Source organism: Odocoileus virginianus, chromosome 19 (assembly GCF_023699985.2).
Source record: "Odocoileus virginianus isolate 20LAN1187 ecotype Illinois chromosome 19, Ovbor_1.2, whole genome shotgun sequence".
NCBI classification, from domain to species: Eukaryota; Metazoa; Chordata; class Mammalia; order Artiodactyla; family Cervidae; genus Odocoileus; species Odocoileus virginianus.
In genome coordinates this window covers 22,196,217-22,219,869 of record NC_069692.1, presented here as the reverse complement: position 1 = coordinate 22,219,869, position 23,653 = coordinate 22,196,217, and the positions used below count along the sequence as shown (strand labels likewise).

Below are 23,653 nucleotides of genomic sequence, written 5' to 3'. Positions count from 1 at the left end.
TGTTGAAAATAACATCAAGCATAAGCCAAGAACCAGAGAAAAGGTGGCTGTCCATCAAAGCATAGGCTTGTTTAGTACTCAGGGGATGGACTAAGCAGAAAGAGATGGGTATTTTACTCAGTTTCTCAAAGATAATGCATTTTTATTCCTAAGGTACTGGACTATAATATTTGGTCAAAAGATAATTTGGGGAGGAGGGAAAATAGAATAATTAATTAGACCACATAAGCTTATTCAGAGTTACATTATATAAAGTTCAGATCTGTAAACTACTAGCTTAAAAATCAGGATTAAAAATTATCTGCATGAGTACATACATATTTAAGTACATGTACTTCCCTTCCTTTATTTTAGCATATAGGAATCTCCCACTTATTTGGAAAAGAAAATGTCTTGTGCAAGCAACAAAGTGGACCCCTTGCTCCAGAACATGTGGGATGGGAATATCTAACAGGGTGACCAATGAAAACAGCAACTGTGAAATGAGAAAAGAGAAAAGACTATGTTACATTCAGCCTTGTGACCGTAATATATCAAAGACAGTAAAGGTAAAGTTTAATTATATTTAACTTCATTAATTCAATATTGAGACTCCTGAAGAGTATGTGTGTCTTGTGGAGGTGTTTGTTAATAAAACCACTTCATGAAACATAGAGTCAACCTATCTTGAAGGAAAGCAAATATTACCTAGTTGCACTTTGTGGGAAAAATTTTCATCGAGCAGAGGGAAAATGTTAACCTGTGGATTCTAGAATATTCTAACAATGTAATAGTTGGGTCTCGATCAGTCTGATTTATTGTGGTACCCCACCATGTATATTGTTTAGGAGATCTTTTTCAGATTCTTTTTCCTATATTGATTTTCTGTAGTGGAATCAGAGCCATCAATAGAAGATTTTGGTTGCTACACTGTAATTATGAAAACAAACATATGAACAGCAGAGTAGTTCTGATCTTAAGTTATGTATCACCAGCTTGGAGAGAGAACCACACCATTTCCAGAATGCTTTGCTTAGCTACTGCTTCCCAAAGGACTGTAATGTCATAATACACACTCTAAGGTTGCTTGGTATAACTAGAGCTGGTCCTACTTCTGGAACTAAGCAAGATGACTGTCTTGAGAATAATTTTTAGAAATGCTACAAAACCAGTCTTATCCCCAGGTTATTCCCTATCAGAAAGTTTCAAAGGGATTAAGATGTTTATTCATCTATCCATTTACTCAAAACTGTGTTAGCAAATTCTCTAAGTCTTGGCCCTTGATATTAAACAAAACAGAAAGATTTTCATTTATTGTGGAACTAAGTCAAAGGTAGACACCAAAAAGCACTGGGGAGTGGGTCCTGTATGATGGAGGATGCACGGGGAGGACCTTCAAAGTCCTCTTGTGGGAGGGGATTTTAAAGGTCGAAAAGGGCTGGGCATGACTAAATGCAACTATTAATGCCCTAAAAATAATTATATCTGTGTGTCTGTGTAATAGTCTATATTCTATGAAGTAGCACTTTTCTGAACTATTATAATCAAGTTTAAAGAGTGACTACTAAATGTTATATATCTTTTCAGATTCCCAAAGGAAAAACGTGCCAACCTACTTTCCAACCCGTCAAAGCTGAAAAATTTGTGTTTTCTGGATGCTCAAGCACTCAGAGTTATAGACCCACTTTCTGTGGAATATGCTTGGATAAGAGATGCTGTGTGCCTAATAAGTCTAAAATGATTACCATTCAATTTGATTGCCCAAATGAAGGGTCATTTAAATGGAAGATGCTGTGGATTACATCTTGTGTATGTCAGAGAAACTGCAGAGATCCAGGAGATATATTTTCTGAGCTCAAGATTCTATAAAATGAAGCACAATGGGGAAAAGTTAAGGTTAATCATGTCATTACATCAAAATTTAAAATGGTTTTAAGAGGGTTGCAAATTTGCCTTATTAAACAGTAAGAATGCCTGGCTGTTCTCAGGTATTACAAGCTTTAAAAAAGGTTCTCCTAAAACTATATGTAAAATATGAAAACCTTAAAATTGGAGCTCTTAAAATGTATAATTATGTAATAGTTGGTTCCATCTACATATTCCATGAAATGAAAACTTATACAATTTACAAGAGAACATTTTATTCTATAAGACTTTCTAGATTAAATCTTAAACAGGAGTAAGATTAAGCTATAAATATATTTATTATTTCCATTGCCCTATCCTGAATATCAATTAAGATTTCTTTTGGAAGGAAAAAATGGAACTTCTCTGACCACTGTTGACAGTTATTTAAAATTTTATACCAAACTGTAAAAAATTTGATTTCCAAGGTAAAGACCAAGAGCAGTATACTTACTTTGAAAAGGAAATAAATAAAAAAAATAACACTAAAGAAAGCACACAACAGATTTTTTTGGCTTGAAAATAAATTGTTCCTCAAAATTACTTCCTTAAATGGTAAGTCCATCAGTGAATTTGAAATATATAATAAATTAATACTGAAGACTAAAACTGAAGATTTATAGTAATTCGAATAGTAATTTATAGTAATTTCACTAGACTATTACATTTACTGCAAAGTTTCAAAGAAAGCATCAAACTTAGTAATATTCTGTTTGCTATATAAATAGTGACAACCAAAACTGATAACAAGAAAGAGTTTTAAAATGTGGACATTGTTACAAAACCAACTGGTTTGATTAAAAAAACATTTTATAATAACTTAATACAAATACAAGTTAACTGTAAACTGTGATTCTTTTGAGTGCAAACAAGTGGTTACCCAAAGAAGAAATAAAACCTCCTTAAATTGTAATAAAATCTATTCCTGAAGTTAGTGGCTATTACAAAAGAAATATTTATATTATGTTCTACTCCTGTATTTACTTTTAAAGAGTCAGGAGAATTTAAACAGACTATGAAAACAAATTATAAATAAATATAAAAATATCTGTACAAGATTTTTTCATTGCAGATGTGATTATCTCTGTATAAATGACTAAATATGAGACTATAAATAAAGTAAAATGTTGAACTCTGTTCTCTCAATATTAGAAAACAAGACTTTTTTGGAAGACAAACGTTTGACGTTAAGGCACTAGTACTTAGCTAATTTCACACAATGGTATCAACAAATTGTAATTAAGTGGAAACCATTCAATTCCCAATATGAAAAACACATTAGGCTTTCTGAATCACAAAAATTCTGAAACAGAAAGGTAAGGGGGCAAAAATGTGAAATTAAAAAAAAGTTTTATCTTTGGGGTTTCTTTTTCACATAGCTATGTTTAGTCTAGGTAAATCTTCCACAGGCATGCTTTTTGTGGCATCCAGCTGGTTATATTCTTGTATAAGTGCTGATAAAGATGACACGGCTTCTGTGAAACAGCTTTCCTCCATCCCTTCAATTTGTAGATAATGGTGAAGATGAGCCTATAAATAAAAAAACCAACGCTGACCAGTTTTAGGAATTTAATACAGACAACTATCCTATAATGTAAAATATTCTTATTAAAATGATAGTTCACTCAGCTTTACAAGAGAAATGAGAATCCAAATCCTATAAACCCATGAGATTTCTCATTTAGAGTGTGAGTAAGGCCTCTCCTCTTCAGTTATAATCAATACACTGATATAGCAAACAGGATCACGCCTGATTTATATTAGTTAATTCTTGATAATACCCCTTGTGGACTCCGTGACTCCATGGACTGTAAACAGCCAAAATAAACACAGTGCTGAAAGATGCACTGATGGTTACCTTTTTCTTGTAGAGCCTTATGAATCTCTCTCTCAGGTCTATGAAGGTAGGCTTCACGCATGTGTTGTTTGCTAATGCCAATAATGAATGGGAATGGCCCACGGGAGGTACTGAACACAAGCTGGTTTTCCAGCCTTCTTGATTCCAGGAGACAAACTGTAGAGAAGGCTTTAATCTGAGATGCAAAAACTCAAAGGTAAGAATTAAAGAGCTAAAATGTCTGCCATATTATGGCCGCCCACATTAGTTAAACTAGGACATTACTAATGGTACCATTCTAAGTGCTTAGATTATAATGTAGGTTATCTGATTTTTAATACTAGCAGTATCAAGGTATAGTCTGACAGTGAACTAAAGGATGTTAAATTGGCTGTAATGGTGATTCAAGAAGCTAGAAACATTCTTTAACATTAGAAATCTGGGGATGAAAAGAAATAAAGGTATTATAATTTTCCTTGCTTTGAAATTCAATAAAGCAACTTCTCTAAAAAACAGACTGTCAACAAATAGTAAAAGAAACGAAGAAGCAGTGTAGTGGTGGTGGTAATAAACACAACAATAGTTAAATTTTCTGAACACTTCCAGAAAATAACATCTCATCATTTAATGTGCATAACATAGTTAACAACTTTGTACTATTATTCTTTTCTAAATTTGAGGAAAAATAAGGCTCAGAATGGCTAAGCAGCTTGCTCAAGGTCACACGTCAATTGAAGTTCACAATGCTACTTAACTACATGCTCCACCGTTGCAAACAGTACACATAACACATTATCTTGAGAAGTATAAAATCAAACCTTTCAATGTTTCTGCGAAGATCAGAAATCTGTACATTTCCTCTAACCATGAGGGCACAGGCGAGGTAGAGACTGTGTTTGGGGTCAGCTCGAATTAGCTGGTGATCTTTACTAAAGGCATCCGAAAACATCTGATCCAACCTAGAACAATGGAAGAGTTTACACAAATATTACATCATCCTTCTATCTGTAACTATGAGATGAAAAGACAGTCATCTATAGGTAAATAAACCACACACAATTATATTCTGAATCTCAGATATCATTTTCTCAAAGCAATCTGGGTAAATATGAGGAGAGGAAATCAAGCAATTTTGAGGGGATGATAAAAAAGGCTTCTGCAATATACTGGTGATTTCAGGTAGCTACAAAATGTTGACTAAATCGTCAGTTAACTCTATCTAGTACTAATGTCTAAAACTTACATCATTATTACTTAGTTCAATATGCTTATCTACTTCATAATATCAGAACTATCAAAACTAAAAACCTATTAAGACTACTGTCTATAAAATATATCACAAGTTAGTTAGGAATAATTAAGAGGAAACTATCAAAGGACAATACTAGGTTCTCTGAAAAAGACACAACTCTTACTATTATTCCTGAAAACAGATACTTTTAAGTGAATGAAGTCTTTTAACTTCTTTTATTCTTTAAAAAGAGGAAGATAAAAGTGACTGATGAAGTTTATATAATAATACAGGCTCCCAGGCCTTTAATATGGCCCCAGTCTGATTCTTAAATCCAATTTAACTCAATACAAGTATGATTAAGTTCCTTTGATAACTCTAGCCAGAGCTCTGTGTGTTGAATCTGCAGACTGTCTAGGAAGAGCCACAGAAATTGCACTATGCTGCGATTTCATTGAGTAGATATTTACTAAATGCCAAGCACCATTCTAGGTGCGAGAGACCCAGCAGTGAACAACAACAAAAATCCCCTACTCTAGTGGAGCCTATATTCTATCCTCCTTCTTCTATAGTAAGAAGGATAGACGACTCTCTCAGTGGATGGTGAGCTCTGGGGGACTTAACGATTCCTCTACTGTGTTCAAAATTTTGGTATGTGCTTTTGGGCATTTAATCCAGAAAAGGTTAAGAACCACTATACAATAAGCAGGCAAACTCATTCTTGGTTTACCATTTGTCAAAAAACTTAACAATTAGCAAGGAGCTATTTATAGCTCTTGGGATATTTATATTTACATTAGAAATAAAGAATTTAAAGGAGCATATACACATTCCAATATGTTTTACTATTGTCATTGATAAAAATGGACTAGATGACATTTACTAATACAAAGCACAACCAAAAATCATTCTCAGTTGTTGGAGACTACTTAAAGTTTTAAAACTATGCCTTTTAAGAGTATAATTTTAAAGTAATTTATTATTTGCTCAAGGATAAATATGTTTCTATGTAGATATGGCGGCCTTTGAAATATCTCTAGTATAGCAGAGGCAATAAGGAGAACACAAAGCTAGAAAGAACATTGTGATTAGTTTCTTAAGAGTCTAACATTTTTAAAGTTCTCTACAGATTTTCCTAACATGTTTTAATTAAAAACAAACCTTCAACAAGTTATAATTATATAAATAAAAATTTTAAATGTTGATATGGTATTTTAATCAAAATATACCAAGCAGGATTATGCTGAACTTAACTAGAAATTACATGTCTTTAGCTTTTAAGGATTAACTTTAAATGTCTGGATAATCACTACTGTACAATAAGTAGTTTGCACCACTTTACATTCTGTGTGTCCACACTGAAGGTGTATCTTTTACCAGCATACTCATTTTTAATATGCTGGGCTGATAATAAAAGCAAACATTTATGGTTGACTCCCATGTTCAATAGAACACCTTGTGCAAGTTGCTTAAGCTCATTAGCATCTGCCACAGAGAGAGAGACTGTGCCTACTAGTTTGCATAATTGGCTATCTGTTACTTGTTCAAATAAAATTTAATCAATATCACTGTGACATTCCACAGTATAGAATTAGCTTGGCAAAATCTAAATTTAAACTCTTAAAAAAAGATCTGTAATCTAGTTTTTACTTTATCATTTACAAACTTTCCTCTAAAAGAGTTTATTATTTTTTTTGGCTGTGCAGTGAGGCAGGAGGGATCTTAGTTCTCCCAACAGGGATGGAACCGAGGCTGCCTGCAGTGGAAGCTTGGAGCCCTAACCACGGGACTGCCAGGGATTTCTGACTTTCTTCTAACAGAGTCTGACGAGACCTTTTTCCTCTGTCAACTGTGAATGTCAGTGTGACCTTTTCAAGTTCATCATCACTGTATATACTAAGAGTATTTTTCAACTACATCTTTTGTTAAGTAAATTGATGTAACTTTTATGCTTAATTATAAAACAAGGTATTCTAGAAATGATATATAACAACTATAATAGAGCAAATCAGGAAAGGAGTACATCAAGGCTATATATTGTCACCCTGCTTATTTAACTTACATGCAGAGTACATCATGAGAAATGCTGGACTGGATGAAGGACAAGCTGGAATCAAGATTGCTGAGAGAAATATCAATAACCTCACATATGCAGACGACACCACCCTTATGGCAGAAAGTGAAGAAGAACTAAAGAGCCTCTTGATGAAAATGAAAGAGGAGTGTGAAAGAGTTGGCTTAAAACTCAACATTCAGAAAACTAAGATCATGGCATCTGGTCCCATTACTTCATGGCAAATAGATGGGGAAACAATGAAAACAGTGAGACTTTAGACAGCATATTAAAAAGCAGAGACATTACTTTGCCAACAAAGGTCTGTCCAGTCAAAGCTATGGTTTTTCTGGTAGTCATGTATGGATGTTGAGAGTTGGACTATAAAGAAAGCTGAGCATCGCAGAACAGATGCTTTTGAACTGTGGTGTTGGAGAAGACTCTTGAGAGTCCCTTGGACTGCAAGAAGATCCAACCAGTCCATTCTAAAAGGAATCAGTCCTAAATACTCATTGGAAGGACTGATGCTGAAGCTGAAACTCCAATCCTTTGGCCACCTGATGCAAAGAACTGACTCTTTTGAAAAGACCCTGATGCTGGGAAAGATTGAAGGCAGGAGGAGAAGGGGATGACAGAGGATGAGATGGTTGGATGGCATCACAGACTCAATGGACATGAGTCTGAATCAACTCTGGGAGTTGGTGATGGACAGGGAGTCCTGGCATGCTGAAGTTCATGGGGTTGCAAGAGTTGGACATGAATGAGTGACTGAACTGAACTGAATAGAGCAATATCTGTAAGCCTTCTGTGGTGCTAGACTGTGGTAAGAGCTTTAAAAGATACTCTTATTTAATATACCCAAAACACATATGAGGTAGGTACTTTGACTCTCATTTTTAAAGATGAGAAAACTAAAAGTCCATCTCTTGCCCAAGGTCCTGTAATGAGTAAGTGACAGAGTTAGCATTCATACTTAAGTATGTCAGACTTTATAGCCGTTACATCTTTTTCAATAAAGATTATATCTTTAAAATTCAGTTATTAGATTTTATTTCAAACAATATTGAGATTTTTATAAAGACTTCTATTTTTTTAATTTTTATTTTTTATTTTAAACAATGACTTCTGAAGCAGCATTCACTTAATAGAAAAAGGCTGTCATCAATTATTTTATATACTTTTCACAAAGAAGATGATATGAAGAAACAACTAGAGTTATTATACACTTATCTGTTAAAAATGTGTTTGTTTTTAAAGTAATCTGTATCCTCAAGTAATTGAAATATAGTTACTACATCTTACCTTCGAGGAGGAATGTTAACATCTGCCAGTGTATACAGAGGTGTTAGGCTTGAAACAAGATAATGCAGTTGAGGAAAAGGAACTAAATTCATGATGATTTCATTCAGGTCCATATTAAGGGATCCTTCAAACCTGGCAGAGCTAAAAAATTAACATTAAAATATGAAAAATATTTAAGTTAATGTAGCTTGATTTAGTCAGCAGGCACTTTCTTATTTTTGTACACTGTACTTCAGTAGAGAATATATGCTTTTTCTGTATTAGTGAAATTTAGTATCGTGAACATAATGTATAAAGATAATTAAAATATAACACAACATCTACAGCAATTCTTGTTTCTGGATTATCTAAAGTATAACCAGACACACGACCACAGTTGTTAATTATATATGTAAAATTTTTACTTAAAACAGACTTCAGATTGAATCAAATACATATAGTTCAATAGTTAGTTCTATAAATCTTATTATTAATAAATTCCCCCAGGGTTTGCTTATATGTGCTATAATTTGGAATAACGCCAAAGTAATCTTTTAGATCAAAGTAAAAGAAATATTTTGGACCAGCTAATAAAGTTATAGATCAGCTGGTTTAAAAGGTTAATTTATAGAAAGGAAAAGAAAAAAAAGTTGGCTTTTGTCTAACCAAAGTGTTTCTCAAGTATATCTCCCACAAAACCTTTTATCATTTAACACCTATTAATATTTCATGGACTGGTTGGATCTCCTTGCAGTCCAAGGGACTCTCAAGAGTCTTCTCCAACACCATAGTTCCAAAGCATCAATTTTTCAGTGCTCAGCTTTCTTCACAGTCCAACTCTCACATCAATACATGACCACTGGAAAAACCATAGCCTTGACCAGATGGACCTTTGTTGGCAAAGTAATGTCCTGCTTTTTAATATGCTATCTAGGTTGGTCACAACTTTCCTTCCAAGGAGTAAGTGTCTTTTAATTTGGAAAAGACCCTGATGCTAAGAGGGATTGGGGGCAGGAGGAGAAAGGGACGGCAGAGGATGAGATGACTGGATGGCATCATCGACTCGATGGGCGTGAGTCTGAGTAAACTCCAGGAGTTGGTGATGGACAGGGAGGCCTGGCATGCTGCGATTCATGGGGTCGCAAAGAGTCAGACACGACTGAGCGACTGAACTGAACTGAATATTTCATGGAATGTACTTGGGGACAATGCTGCTCTGGAGTCAGTGAAAATAAAATTCTGATCTATCATTCAAAGATCTGAAAATACTAGACAAACTAAAATTTTTTAAATAAAATTTTTAAAAAAGTTTCTACAACTTAGACTAACTAAAAAATGCTACTGCAAAACATCATCAAAAGCACAGTGAAGTTGTTAAACTGCCCTTAGGTACACTGTGAATAGAATTACCTTGTTAAATTGAGCAGCAAATTTGCCACAATGTTGTTCATTGCATCGAAAGGTTTCTCCTGCCGCTTTTTAAAAACTCCAGTACTTGAGGTAACCAGACTCTTTGGCTTTATAGCTGCACCCAACTTTCCAGAATTCATCATGAGGTCAATTTTGCTAATGATGTCAAATAAAGACTTTTAAGGGAAAAATATTGGGAAAGAAGCTAATTAAGAAGAGAAGACATAGATGACAATTCTTCTAGGAAGACAAAAAAATATCAATTTAAATTTATTTTTTCTCTTAGATGGAAAGGCTGAAAAGTGGAGACTATTTCACATAAACACACAAGCAAGACACAAGACTGAATGTATACACAATATGTCCATAAATTACAATGCTATTTCTTACTTGGTTGTCAATGGGCAAAACACAGTCTGCATGCTCATTAAGTTCCTTCATTGCCAAGATGCTATTGTAAGGTGAGGTTATGACATCATCCTCACCAGAAGGATAAATTGAAGTCACGAATCTATATACTTCTGGGAATTCATCCTTGAGCACCTTTAAAAGAAATGTGCCAAGTCCAGATCCTGTTCCTGAGGATTAAGATTTCAGAAAGAAAACAGCATAAATGGTTCAGAGTGTAATTGTAAAGAACCTGGATTTCTGTGGAATATTTTTGGTAAAAATATTTATTAAAGACAATTTTCAACTCATACCTGTGATTATATATATATTAACTAATTAATTTCAGATAAAGAAATGACAATATAGGTAGTAAGACTTGAAGTCATGAATTCAATCTCTGGGTCTGGCTATGATGATAAGAGACCTTTCTACACTTCACACATTTTTACATTTAATTGTATCTATATGATGCCAAGAGAACTGATCCAAGAGTAAAAAATTCACATAAAACAGTATTCAGACTACACTTGATGTTAAGCAACTTAAACAAACCAAATTATCTTGACATCTTTGGTGTAGCACCTACATAATCTTAATGATGAATGGTATCATGACACGAAGCAACTCAAAACGAGTTAAAGTGGTTTAAAGTTAAGCATAACCAACTGTAATTTACATAATTTAAAAACAGGAAAACTTTTTACTATCTGTCTAAAAGCAGAAACTCTAAGAATTCCATTCAGGTTAACTTTCTGACATACAGAGTTCTATTTACACAAACTCAGATATTTTTAAGAACTTAAAACTTAAAGAGAGAAAACTGGAATCCTTTATCCTGGTGGTTTTCAAAGTATGGCTTGTGAACCGTTAGGGGGTTATAAACCTAATTTATAAAACTACGACTAGTATTCTCTTTTCTTAAGTGAAACAAAAGAAATAATAGTAAGTTACATATAGTATGGGTAAATAATCTTCTGTTTTAGTTTGTGCATGTTTGTGTGTGTGTGTGCTGGGCTGGGTGATATAAAATGTACTTCTTGTTATACTGATGAAAGAAAAGTTTAAAAGCCAATGCTCTAACCCCATGTGAATAAATATTAAAAGGTTATGAAATTAAAAATATTAGATGAAAGTGACAGAGATTTTTTTGGGTTAAAAAGAGTCCTTAATAAGGACTTTCTAAGCATTATAAAACACCAAAGCCATTACAGAAAAAGACAGTTTTGATTCCATTAAAAATAAAATTTCTCTCTCCAAATATATGAAAAAAAAGGCAAACTAAGAAAAGAAATCTTCAAAACATATGATGGAGGATTAAATTTCTTTAATAAAGAGAGTACAAATCAACAGTAAAAACATGAATAATGCAATGGAAAAATGAGCTAAGGACAGAAATTGTAATAATTATAATTATTATAATAAAATAGACCAAATCGCAAATAGATGTAAAGATGCTCAAACTTTCATCTAATTAAAAATGCAAATTAACACAAAATAATTTTGAATGTATTTATGTCTCATAATACAGTGTTGGTGACAGTGTGGGGAAATAAACTTATAAATTGCTGCTAATAATACAGAATGGCGCAGTATTGTGGGAAGGTTATTTAGTAGTATCAATCAAAACTTAAAATGTACCAACGGACTTTGGCCCCACTTTCCTATCTAGGAATATTCCTTACAGCCATTGTGGAACAAACAAAGAGGCAGATACCAGATGCTCGCTGGGGATTTTTATGTGGTAACTAAAAACCATGAATAATGTGACATCCATCAATGAGGAACTGACTTTAAAAATTATTACATATTTACACAATTGGATATTGTGGGCTGATATTGAAAAATGTTCAGAAACAATTTAAGGTGAAAACATGATAGAGTAATATGTATTGCATGATCTTGTTTATGTAAAAACACACAGAATGTGCACAGAAAATATCTGGAAGGAGAGACACTGGAAACTTGATTATCTGTGAGGAGAGAGATTAGGGATTAGATGTGGGAAAAAACTTCATTTTTAATCTTCAATATTGTTTCAAGTATATTTGCCATTTTCAGTGAACTATGAATAAAGTACAATCTCTGAGGTTCTGAGTAATAAAGAGATATAAAAAGGTACCATAAAGAACTATAAGTCAAACTGGTATTTTTGGGAAAACTTACTCAAAATCTGCAGGCTAATTATGTCAGTACAAAGAAAACTAGTTCTTAATTTAAATGATTATGATGGCCTTCTAAAGGCATGGTTACACTGCAATTTAATTTTCAAATACTATCATACTGAATAATAAAGTCAATTGTACATAACCTGCTGAATATAACAATCTTAATCTCAGCTTGAAGGAAAAAAGTGTGGCAAATTTTTCTTTTAAAATAGGTTAATTCTCTTTTGAAATTAGCAAATTATGATCAGTTTCTACTTCATGGAACAGAGGAGCAAAATACTTCACTTGCAAAGTACAGGTTTCCCTGGGAAAGAAAGCAATGTAGATCATTTATTCTAGGTTAAGGTGGTTAATTACCATGTAAGGAATGATTTAAAGGAGTTGACTAAGAGGATTTCTTTTACTTATTTCTCTTATTGAACACAAGAAAGGACTGAAGGTGGTTAAAGAAAGGGTACTGATATTCTATTCTTTTGCAAGCACATCTATGAATATGTACAAATACTTAGCTCTAGTTAGGATGCAGAACCACACAAGAAAACTCTTAGGAGAAAGGCAGCATTCCCAAAAAGCTTATACTAAAATCTGCTGCTGCTCCTGCTAAGTTGCTTCAGTCGTGTCCAACTCTGTGTGACCCCATAGATGGCAGCCCACTAGGCTCCCCCGTCCCTGGGATTCTCCAGGCAAGAACACTGGAGTGGTTGCCATTTCCTTCTCCAATGCATGAAAGTGAAAAGTGAAAGTGAAGTCGCTCAGTTGTGCCCGACTCTTAGCGACCCCACGGACTGCAGCCCACCAGGCTCCTCCGTCCATGGGATTTTCCAGGCAAGAGTACTGGAGTGGGGTGCCATTGCCTTCTCCATACTGAAATCTACCTTCCACTAAAGACAGAAGAAAAATTTTTTCAGATTCAGTTCTATTGGCTCTTTAAATGTGTCTAAGTTTGTAAAAAATGGTCAGAGTGACACAATTTGACAAAAGTTTAAGATAAAAAGCTGTTATGTACATGCACTCATAAACACACTCTTAATTAACAGTTCTATCTTTTTAAAGTAAAGGCCTGAAAATAAGACTTATGTTGACAAAATGAATACCCACTTGCATTTTCACACTGTAATAGACAAATAATTGAATAATTTTACCTCCTCCCATGGAATGTATTATAAAAAAACACTGCAAACAATCACAGTGCTCTGCTGACTTTCTGAGTTTCTCTAAAATCTTTTCCTGATAAAGACTGCCAAACACTTTGTGACCCACAGCCCTAGAAAAAAGAATACAGATTTAAAGAAAAAATCTTGCATTTATTTATTCAAGATTTTATTATTTCTGACTTAAAAGACTATAAACTTGAAAAGGTATTTTTACTGTTTTAAGTAAATTCTATTCCTGTTTAATATCAATAAATCATATTATATAATCTCAAAGATACTTGGTAGAAAATTGAGCAAATACACACACACACACATATATATATATTTATAAATATAATCCACAGGTAACCTGGTAAGATAGTTCACTATCAATGGATATTAAACTACAGTTTTTAAAATTTATCTTCTCTTAAGGTATAAATACAACAAAATGAGCTTTTAGTTACATAGATTTTTTTACCTCATCTTTACTTAATCTCTGACTGTGGTGTATGTTATGTATTAAAAAGCAGATTGTGGTCAACTAGAAAGATATGAAAAATAAAAAATTCTAAATGGACCTTAGACTTAAAATATGAGAAAAACATTGGTCACATCATGTTAGTACTAGATCAAATGCCACACATTTCCTCTAGTACTAATATTCATGAGGCTCTGCAAGCCTTTTTGGTTGCCCAGATTCTCAAGTATTATTATGGTGAACTGAAATGTAAGAATGACTTCCACATAACATGTGGTCAGGTGTAACTCAAAAGTTACAAAATAAGTTATATATGCTGGCACACTGGTCTGGCTTGCATCTCAGTATCTGTATCATCATTTTCCATTAAATCTGACTGATAGAGTCTTTACTATGACCTATAGTGAGAGGTAAGAGAACAGTTTATACTTGCAACTTTTGTCACTACCTAGCATTTACAAAGAATCAAATTACAAGGAGAAATTTAGTAAATGAATTTTTCATGATTCATCTTTTTCTTTAAAAAAAAAAAAGAGAGAGAGAGAGACAACTAGGATGCAGATAGCTTCCAAGCATTGTGAAACACTATCATCTATGAAGGAAAAGATGATGGGCTGAAAGGCCTAGTGTTAGGTGTGGCAAATTACATCTTGCTTTCATGTCGGTAGGACCTAACAGAATGAAACAAAGATTCCTCATGGTTTTCAGATGACATTTGATTTTTACATTTGGCATAATCTCACCAATTATTCCCTGAGCCAGAAATATCAGTGATGAGCTGCTTACTATCAAATACATCTCTCAATGGTCCCTGAAGAATTTCATTTACTACCCCTTCCTCCATGTCAATCAAGACAGCCTGAGAAAGAGAAATAAAATGTAATCAGCATATTTTTCTTTAGCCACTCTATAAATAAAAATAATTTTTGAGCTTATAGTTACATTGTTCTTTTTATAATTTAAACCAAATCAAATCTTTGACTCTTTTATATAGAATCTGTTACAAAAATTAAAAAATTAATTTCACTCTGCTCCAAAAGTGGAATCCAATGAAAAGATGGATTCTGAACCTTTACCCAAAGAATAAGAAGGAAAAAAGGGAACTGAATGATTCTCTCTGGTTTTCTAACAATTCTTTTATGCATATGCCTAGTGTTAGCTGCTTAGTCGTGTCTGACTCTTTGTGACCCCATGGACTGTAGTCCACCAGGCTCCTCTGTCCATAAAATTTTCCAGGCCAGAATACGGGAGTGGGTTGCCATTCCCTTCTCCAGGGGAAAGTAAGAAGAGCTATAGTAAAAGTCACTCAGCCATGTCTGATTTATGTGCCTATGTGACTATACATTTCTTGAGAACAAGGTTTCAGAAGTCTAGATGGGAACTTTAACTAAAAAAATTCTCAATGAATGTAGGGTGCATTAACATATTAGCTCACGAGGTACAACCATGCTACTCTTTATGAAATCACAGCTGAAAACTGTCCAATTCAAATCAGTAAACTACTTATATGTGCAAAGCCAAGGTACTGGACAGATGTCAAAGATGACGACAGTATCCCTCCCCACCAGTAATTCACAGTAAAAACTCACAAACTCATAAATGCCACAAGCTTTACTGAGATGGGAGACAACATCTATTACTAAAAAGAAAATGAGAATCTCCTGAAGTCAGTGTTGAGAGAATCATCATTTTCATAGTCACTTAGCATTAAACCCTGACAGTCTATAACTTTTTGAATCTTTCCTTTGTCATATCAGACCTTTGTTTCTCCCTTGGAAGTTAATGACAATTAGAAGGAATTATTCTGGATTCCTCACTTAGCCAGCCTAGGTCTGGAGTCACGGCCTCTAAGATTTGATGTTTATTATTTTATTCCAGAGCTACCTGGTGATAGCTATCAGGGCTTTCAGCTTTCCCTAACTGTAATACAGGATTTACCAAATTCTGAGTGTTTGCCTGTTAACCTAAGATATTGGACACAGTGGAGGAACCCAACTACCAAGTTATCTTTTAAAGTTTAGACTCTTCAGTGATCCACATGATACCAAGACTACTAAGGAGAAATGTAAGAAAACTTTCTAGGAAAAAAAGTCAAAGGCTACAGAAGCATGCTGATTCACCCTTTCCCAACAGTGCTTCCTCCATTTCCTGACTCGCTCACTGGTATGGTGGTGGGAAAGAACTCAAACTGGGAGTGGACTAGGAAAAGTCAACATTTCTTTATCTCTGAGTAAGATCTGGTAGGGACTAACATACCCCCTAAGGCATGAACTATACCAAAGGTTAATCAATTATTCTAATTAGGTTAATCAATTATCCCAACAAGCACATGGTCTCCTAAACACAAGGAGATGGTACCCAGGTACCAAAACACTACTGTTCTCTACTTTCAGCCACTCCTCCAGGTCTGATCCTTATCATCTCAATTATTTCCATAGCATCTAAACTACCTTTATTTTTGTCATAATCAAATATTACTGATCAACAGCTGGAAAAAGCAGTTTGTTGTAGAGACACAAACACAGAAGAGAAGTGTTGTTAGAATTAGCTTGAGACTAAACACAAGCTATTGACTAGAAGTATTTTTGTTCAGGAGTTTTTACATGGTTATGGTATGTATTCACTACAATATGGTTGAATCCATGCTTTGTACTGGGAGCAATATCTATGATGAAAAGAAAATTTTCACCATATTCAAATGAAAATTAACCTCCAGGAGAATGTATTTTGGAGAAGGGAATGGCAAACCACTTCAGTATTCTTGCCTTGAGAACCCCATGAAGAGTATGAAAAGGCAAAAAGATACGACACTGAAAGATGAACTCCCCAGGTTGGTAGGTGCCCAACAGACTACTGGAGAAGAGTGGAGAAACAGCTGCAGAAAGAATGAAGAGGCTGAGCCAAAGTGAAAACAACACCCAGTAGTGGATATATCTGGTGATGGAAGTCACATAGGGGGCTGGAAAGCAAAAGTAGCAAGTCAAGAGATACTTGGAGTAACAGGCAAGTTTGGCCTTGGAGTACAAAAGAAAGTAGGGCAAAGGTTAACAGTTTTGCCAAGAGAACAGTGTTTACTATGACTACTAAACACCCTCTTCCAAAACATAAGAGATGACTCTACTCATGGACATAACCAGATGGTCAATACTGAGAGCAGATTGATGATATTCTTTGCAGCCAAAGATGGAGAAGCTCTATACAGTCAGTAAAATCAAGACTGGGAGCTGACTGTGGCTCAGATCATGAACTCCTTATTGCAAACATCAGACTTAACCTGAAAAGTAGGGAAAACCACTAGACCATTCAGGTATGACCTAAACCCCTTACAATTATACAGTGGAAGTGACAAATAGATTCAAGGGATTAGATCTGACAGAGTGCCTGAAGAACCATAGATGGAGGTTTGTAACACTGCACAGGAAGCAGTGATCAAAATCATCCCCAAGAAAAAGAAATGCAAAAACGCAAAATGGTTGTCTGGGGAGGTCTTACAAATAGCTGAGGAAAGAAGAAAAGTGAAAGGCAAGGGACAAAACGAAAGATGTATCATCTGAATGCAAAGTTCGAAAGAATAGCAAGGAGAGATAAGAAAGCCTTCCTCAGTGATCAGTGCAAAGAAATAGAGGAAAACAATAGAATGGGAAAGACTAGAAATCTCTTCAAGAAAATCAGATACCAAGGGAACATTTCATGCAAAGATGGTCACAATAAAGCACAGAAATGGTATGGACCTAACAGAAGCAGAAGATATTAAGAAAAGGCAGCAAAAATACACAGAACTATACAAAAAAGATCCTAATTACCCAGATAACACGATAGTGTGATCACTCACTTAGGGCCAGAGCCAGACATCCTGGAATGTGAAGTCAAGTGGGCCTTAGGAAACATCACTACAAACAAAGATAGTAGAGGTGATGGAATTCCTGCTAAGCTATTTCAACTCCTAAAAGATGATGCTCAATATACCAGCAAATTTGGAAAACTCAGCAGTGGCCACAGGACTGGAAAAGGTCAGTTTTCATTCCAATCCCAAAGAAAGGCAATGCCAAAGAATGTTCAAGTTACTGCACAACTGTACTCGTCTCACATGCTAGCAAAGTAATGTTCAAAATTCTCCAAGCCAGGCTTCAACAGTACATGAACCGTAAACTTTCAGATGTTCAAGCTGGATTTAGAAAAGGCAGAGGAACCAGAGATCAATTGCCAACATCCGCTGGATCATCGAAAAAGCAAGAGAGTTCCAGAAAAACATTTATTTCTGCTTCATTGGCTACACTAAAGCCTTTGAATGTGTGGATCACAATAAACTGTGGAAAATTCTGAAAGAGATGGGAATACCAGACCACCTTACCTGCCTCCTGAGAAACCTGTATGCAGGTCAAGAAGCAACAGTTAGAACCGGACATGGAACAATGGACTGGTTCCAAATCAGGAAATGGGTATGTCAAGGCTGTATATTGTCACCCTATTTATTTAATTTGTATGCAGAGTACATCATGCAAAATGCCAGGCTTGATGAAGCACAAGCTGGAATCAAGATTGCCGGGAGAAATATCAGTAACCTCAGATATGCAGATGACACCACCCTTATGACAGAAAGCAAAGAGGAACTAAAGAGCCTGTTGATGAAGTTGAAAGAGGAGAGTTAAAAAGCTAGCTTAAAACTCAACATTCAAACAATGAAGATCATGGCATCAGGTCCCATCACTTCATGGCAAATAGATGGGGAAAACAATGGAAACAGTGACAGGCTTTATTTTCTTGGGCTTCAAAATCACTGCATATGGTGACTGTAGCCATGAAATGAAGACACCTGCTCCCTTGGAAGAAAAGCTATGACCAACCTAGACAGCATATTAAAAAGCAGAGACATTAATTTGCCAACAAAAGTCCATCTAGTCAAAGCTGTTGTTTTTCCAGTAGTCATGTATGGATGTGAGAGCTGGACCATAAAGAAAGCTGACTGCTGAAGAATTGATGGTTTTGAACTGTGGTATTGGAGAATACTCTTGAGAGACCCTTGGACTGCAAGATCAAACCAGTCAATTGTAAAGGAAATCAGTCCTGAGTATTCATAGAAGGACTGATGCTGAAGCTGAAGCTCCAATACTTTGGCCACCTGATGTGAAGAAGGGACTCATTGGAAAAGATCCTGATGCTGGGGCAGACTGGAGGCACTAGAAGGGAACGGCAGAGGATGAGATGGTTGGATGGCATCACCAACTTGATGGACATGAGTTTGAGCAAGCTCCAGAAGTCAGTGATGGACAGGGAAGCCAGGTGTGCTGCATGCAGTCCAAGGGGTCACAAAGAGTCAGACATGACCGAGCAACTGAACTGACTGAGAATGTATTTCAGGCTTAGAGTTAGGATGGCTTTTATTATTTATCTAGACATATATTTCGCCTAAAATATTAGGCAAAAAATGCTAAATATGCAGCATTTTTACTTTAAGCACAAAATTTTTCCCCTGAAGTTTCATGGAGACACAAATCTCTGCTTAATCATATTTATATTAAATGTGGCTTAGCAAATACTTTTTTAAAAGTTGAGAAGTTAAAGTAAAATTTTATTCTAATAGTAGTTACAGAAGTACAGTTATTTTAAAAACACATGCAATATAAGAATCCAAGTGTATACAACTTACACGTGCTTTTAAAGAACAAATTTTCCCTTTGGAAATATTGCCACCATCACCAACCACTCTGAAAGATAAAACATGAGAAAAGGTCATAAGATAGCCCATTGGTAATAATTCTGTTAGATAATAAGGTTAACTTCTATTTGTAGAGTAAAGCTACTTATATGTCAAGAGAGGCAGACACGAAAGGCAACAAAGAAGCCATTCTTAACCTGCATCCCCCTTACCCATCTCCCATCAGGCTGAAAAAGCAAGGTACTTATTTCCCTGTTTTTGTCTGCAGTTTGGGCTGGCCATGAAATCTAGTTCTGGGTAGTGAGGTAAAAAGGAGTTATTCTGGGAAGCTTTCTGATAAAAATGACCAGATGTAGCTGGTCCTTTTTCTTATTTTGAACATGAACATGGATGGGATTCCTGGCAGTGGAAACTGTCATTTTATAGTTACAAGTAAAAAAACACGAGGTCAAAAAACCAACACATGAAACAATATGAGCATCTTGGTCTTTAGGGCAATTCTCCAGACAGAGATCATACCATTTCCAGTTTTCTTTGAATGTGACTTAACTGGATACATCTACTGTTTAAGCCACCATTAGTGAGGCTTCCTGTTGCAGCCAAACACACATCAACTAACTATCAGTTATATACTGTTGAGTATTTAAGGCTGTTTCTAGAATTTCATGTTGAAGATAAGTCACCAAAATAACTAAATCTGTGACCACAAACAGTGTACGGGTCAACATAGTTTACAAGACAGAATATACGAAGGAAAGCTGCGTTGAGTATAGATGATGCCATAGGTCAGGTTTGATAAAATATAGTCCTCAGGCCAGTCCTGACCAGCTACTTATGAAAACAAGTTTTCCTGGAATAAAGTCACATCATTTGTTTATGTACTATCTATAACTGCATTCATGCTATCACAGCAGACTAAATGAGATGTGGCATGGGCTTTATGGTCTGCAAAACCTAAAATATTTACCATCTGGTCCTTTATAGGAAAGGCTTGCCAACCCTTGGTATAGGTATATTCCTATCATGCTATTAAAAAGGTATGACAATTTCCTCAAATAGATAAAGAAGTATATAAAAAGATGTGGTCTTGTTCTTGAAAAAGAATTTTTGTACTACTTTGTGGAATAGATTCTGCATGTATTCATAGCGCATGGAAAGAAGAGCAAGATGCCAAGGCCCTTTTTTCAAACTTGATACTATGGAAATAAGAATGCTCTCAGGTTACTCTATAAAGCAAACCAAGGAGATGAGAATATAGTTATGTAAAATCACCTTATTAAGAAAGAATGCCTTCCAGGCTGAGTCTCAACTATGTAACAATGAAAGGAATACAACAGAGGGAATGGGAGTACAAATTTAGTTAGAATACTACCTAAAAGGAAGTACTGCAAAGGCAAATTTGAGTCTCTTAATAGTATTTAAGGAAGAAGATATTACAGTGTACAAACAAGAGGAAACCTAGTCTATGTGACAGATGTCTCCATATTAATAAAGATAAATAACACCAGTCATTAAGTTAAGTAATATATCTAACTTACTTTGGTCTGATTTCATGGTCACCAAGCGACCTTCTACTACTTAGATTTCCTGATAGATTTCTTACAGAACAGAATGTGCCTTTGAAAGATACTAAGTATCTAGTCTTGAGTTATAGTTCCTGTTGTCTATGACTACACTGACTTTCTGCTTTTTAATCTCCCATCTTAGTTTGGTTTTCTGCCTGTACTGGAGAGCACTGGACTCATTCTCAAGGTGTCAATGAAGTTTCCGAGTTTGCAAGCCTGAGGATCAAAATCCGAAATTCACCATAAAGTGGGGCCTACCTAGCCTTCTCTGGGAGATAACTGCCTCAGATATCCAACCAACTAATTCAAAGTAGAACTGAAATTTTTATTAGGTTAAAACTCATATAAACCATTTATTTTTCAGTTCAAGTCCAGCAGGTTTAGTTTCATTAAGCATTTTGAGAATGCATGAACTTCATGACTTAATATTAAACGCTTAGAAAAAATACTCTGAACAAAATATTACTCTTTCAGGTAAAAGATGTATACTTACATATTTGTGGTTGTTGTTTAGTCACCAAGTCGTGTCCAACTCTTTTGCAATCCCATGGACTGTAGCCCACCAGGCTCCTCTGTCCACGGGATTTCCCAGACAAGAATACTGGAGTGGGTTGCCATTTCCAGGGAATCTTCCTGACCCAGGAATACAACCAGCGTCTCCTGCATTGAGTTCTTTACCACTGAGCTACCTGGGAAGCTCTATATTTACATATACCCTTTATTAAATTAACAAAACTAATCTGACAACATCTGCTTTGTTTCTTTTTAGCACATTCTATTTGTAGAGCAAATACTCCTGGCCACAAGTAATATCACAGGAATGTAAACAGTATAGTTTTCTTTCAAAAGTTAGCCATTATTGAATGCATTAACAAGATACTCTCAGGGAAATGTTCAGCATTCCTTTTAGTGAAACTTTATCTCAAGGTCAAGTTAAAAGAACACACATTAAAGGTTCTTTTTATTTTTTGATATAAAGGAATAAAAGGAAACGTAGTCTTACTCTGCTGAATGATATGAGAATATTAATGACAAAAGAATACGCTTTCAATAATGAGAAAAACAAACAAAAAGATGGACAACTTCTTTACAGCTATCAACAGTCACTGTCCTTTCAAAAATTTTACCACAAACTGCTGACATAAAAATAATCATTATGCTATGTGATAAACTTTAACCCCATCTTACCTGGTATCCACATTTCTAAAGAAGCTGCTTATTGCCTCATCATAAATCCCTTTCTAAAAAGAAAAAATACATGTATTGGTGTTTGATTACATTTAGCCTCTTTGCCAAATTAAGTCTTTTTAATTTAAGGATTATTAATTTAACTATCCCACAATACTTTAAAGGCTGGCATACAGCTACAATAAAAAAAGCAAATAATCATAAAATGCTTAGATTCATTCTTCCAATCTAGAGAAGAGGAAATATCGTGAGATCTACGGATTAAATTCAGCTGGCGGTAGTGAAGAATGATGTCCTCGCAGAATTGTAGAACAGGTGCATCAAATGAAAGGTTTCCTTAGATTCTTAGCAATCATTTAAAAAACTAACTGGTTAAATTAAGGATTACAGTACCACACACCATTACCTACTAAGGTAGACTGGCTGCTGCAGTCCATGGGGTCACAGAGTCGGACATGACTTAGCAACTGAACAACAACTTTCACATATGCTGTATCATTGCTCCTCACAAGAGCCCTGACAAAGAGGTCTCTGGCCAGTGTTCCTTAAGACTGTTGTGTGTCTAACGCCAACTTAAATTTGTCCTTAATGTTTGTCCATAAGTTTGAGTCACTTTGCTGGGCAGAAGAAATAACCACAACATTGTAAATCAACCATGTTGTTCTTTTAGTTGCTAAGTCGTGTCCCACTCTTTTGCGACCTCACGGACTGTCGCCCGCCAGACTCCCCTGTCCACGGGATTCCTCGGGTCTCTTACATCTGCATTGGCAGGTGGGTTTTACCACTAGCGCCACCTGGGCACCACCAACAATACTGGAGGGGGTTGCCATTTCCTACTCCAGGTAATCTTCCTGACCCAGGGATTTAACCCCCGTCTCCTGCACTGACAGGCGGATTCCTCCCCGCTGAGCCACCAAGGAAGCCCCCAAATCAACTGTACTTCAATAAAATTTAAAAACAAAAACAAAAAGCAGTTTGCCCTCTAGCAAGACCTCATATAAAAATACTGACCAGACAAGAGCTCACAGAGAGTGATTCTTGCTTATTTTTTGGAAGAGCCTCAGAGACAGATCTGGGGTGCGGGTGGGGAGTTAGGGTTAGCTGTACCTTGTTGACGGCGGCGTGCTCTCTTAGCGCCAGATCCCAGAAGCAGCAGCCGATCTGGTTTCCGCACTGGCCCACTGTGCCCAGGAAGGAAAGAGAACAGACATTAGGCGGGAAAAGGGCCCTCGCCTCGGCGGCGAATGGGTCCCCATCCTCCCAAGGAGGCCTACCCTGTACGACCACCGACTGGGTCATGCTTCGGCACGGCCAGCCCACAGTACCCAAGCCCGCGCCGGCCTCCGTATTCCGCGCCCACCAACGGGCGCTCTCCAAGG

The 23,653-nt window shown here is 35.7% G+C and overlaps 2 protein-coding genes across 7 annotated transcripts in view; one reads left to right on the top strand and one right to left on the bottom strand.

Moving 5' to 3' along the window:
* CCN6 (cellular communication network factor 6) overlaps positions 1-3,199 on the top strand; it is a 10,400-nt gene extending 7,201 nt beyond the window's left edge. The window contains exons 3-4 of one of the 2 annotated variants that reach the window (XM_070449941.1): positions 355-548; positions 1,567-3,199. In XM_070449941.1, the coding sequence (XP_070306042.1) occupies positions 355-548; positions 1,567-1,848 (476 nt within the window). In that variant the 3' untranslated portion in view covers positions 1,849-3,199. Of the gene's footprint in view, positions 1-354; positions 549-1,566 lie in introns of those variants that run through there. The other variant, XM_070449942.1, reaches the window with a different exon arrangement.
* TUBE1 (tubulin epsilon 1) lies at positions 122-23,653 on the bottom strand. 5 transcript variants are annotated; one of them, XM_020890400.2, is made up of 13 exons: positions 23,549-23,653; positions 23,382-23,455; positions 22,275-22,327; positions 19,513-19,570; positions 14,609-14,724; positions 13,394-13,515; positions 10,087-10,274; positions 9,697-9,872; positions 8,308-8,448; positions 4,540-4,680; positions 3,743-3,917; positions 1,725-3,414; positions 122-475 (listed from the first exon to the last, which is right to left on the bottom strand). In XM_020890400.2, exons 1-12 carry the CDS (start codon positions 23,571-23,573, stop codon positions 3,256-3,258), a joined length of 1,428 nt encoding a protein of 475 aa, XP_020746059.2. In that variant the 5' UTR covers positions 23,574-23,653; the 3' UTR covers positions 122-475; positions 1,725-3,255. The 5 variants fall into 5 exon arrangements, with proteins under 5 accessions (XP_020746059.2, XP_020746060.2, XP_070306039.1 ...); XM_020890401.2 differs by lacking the exon at positions 3,743-3,917; XM_070449938.1 differs by lacking the exon at positions 13,394-13,515 and having other exon boundaries at positions 14,652-14,724.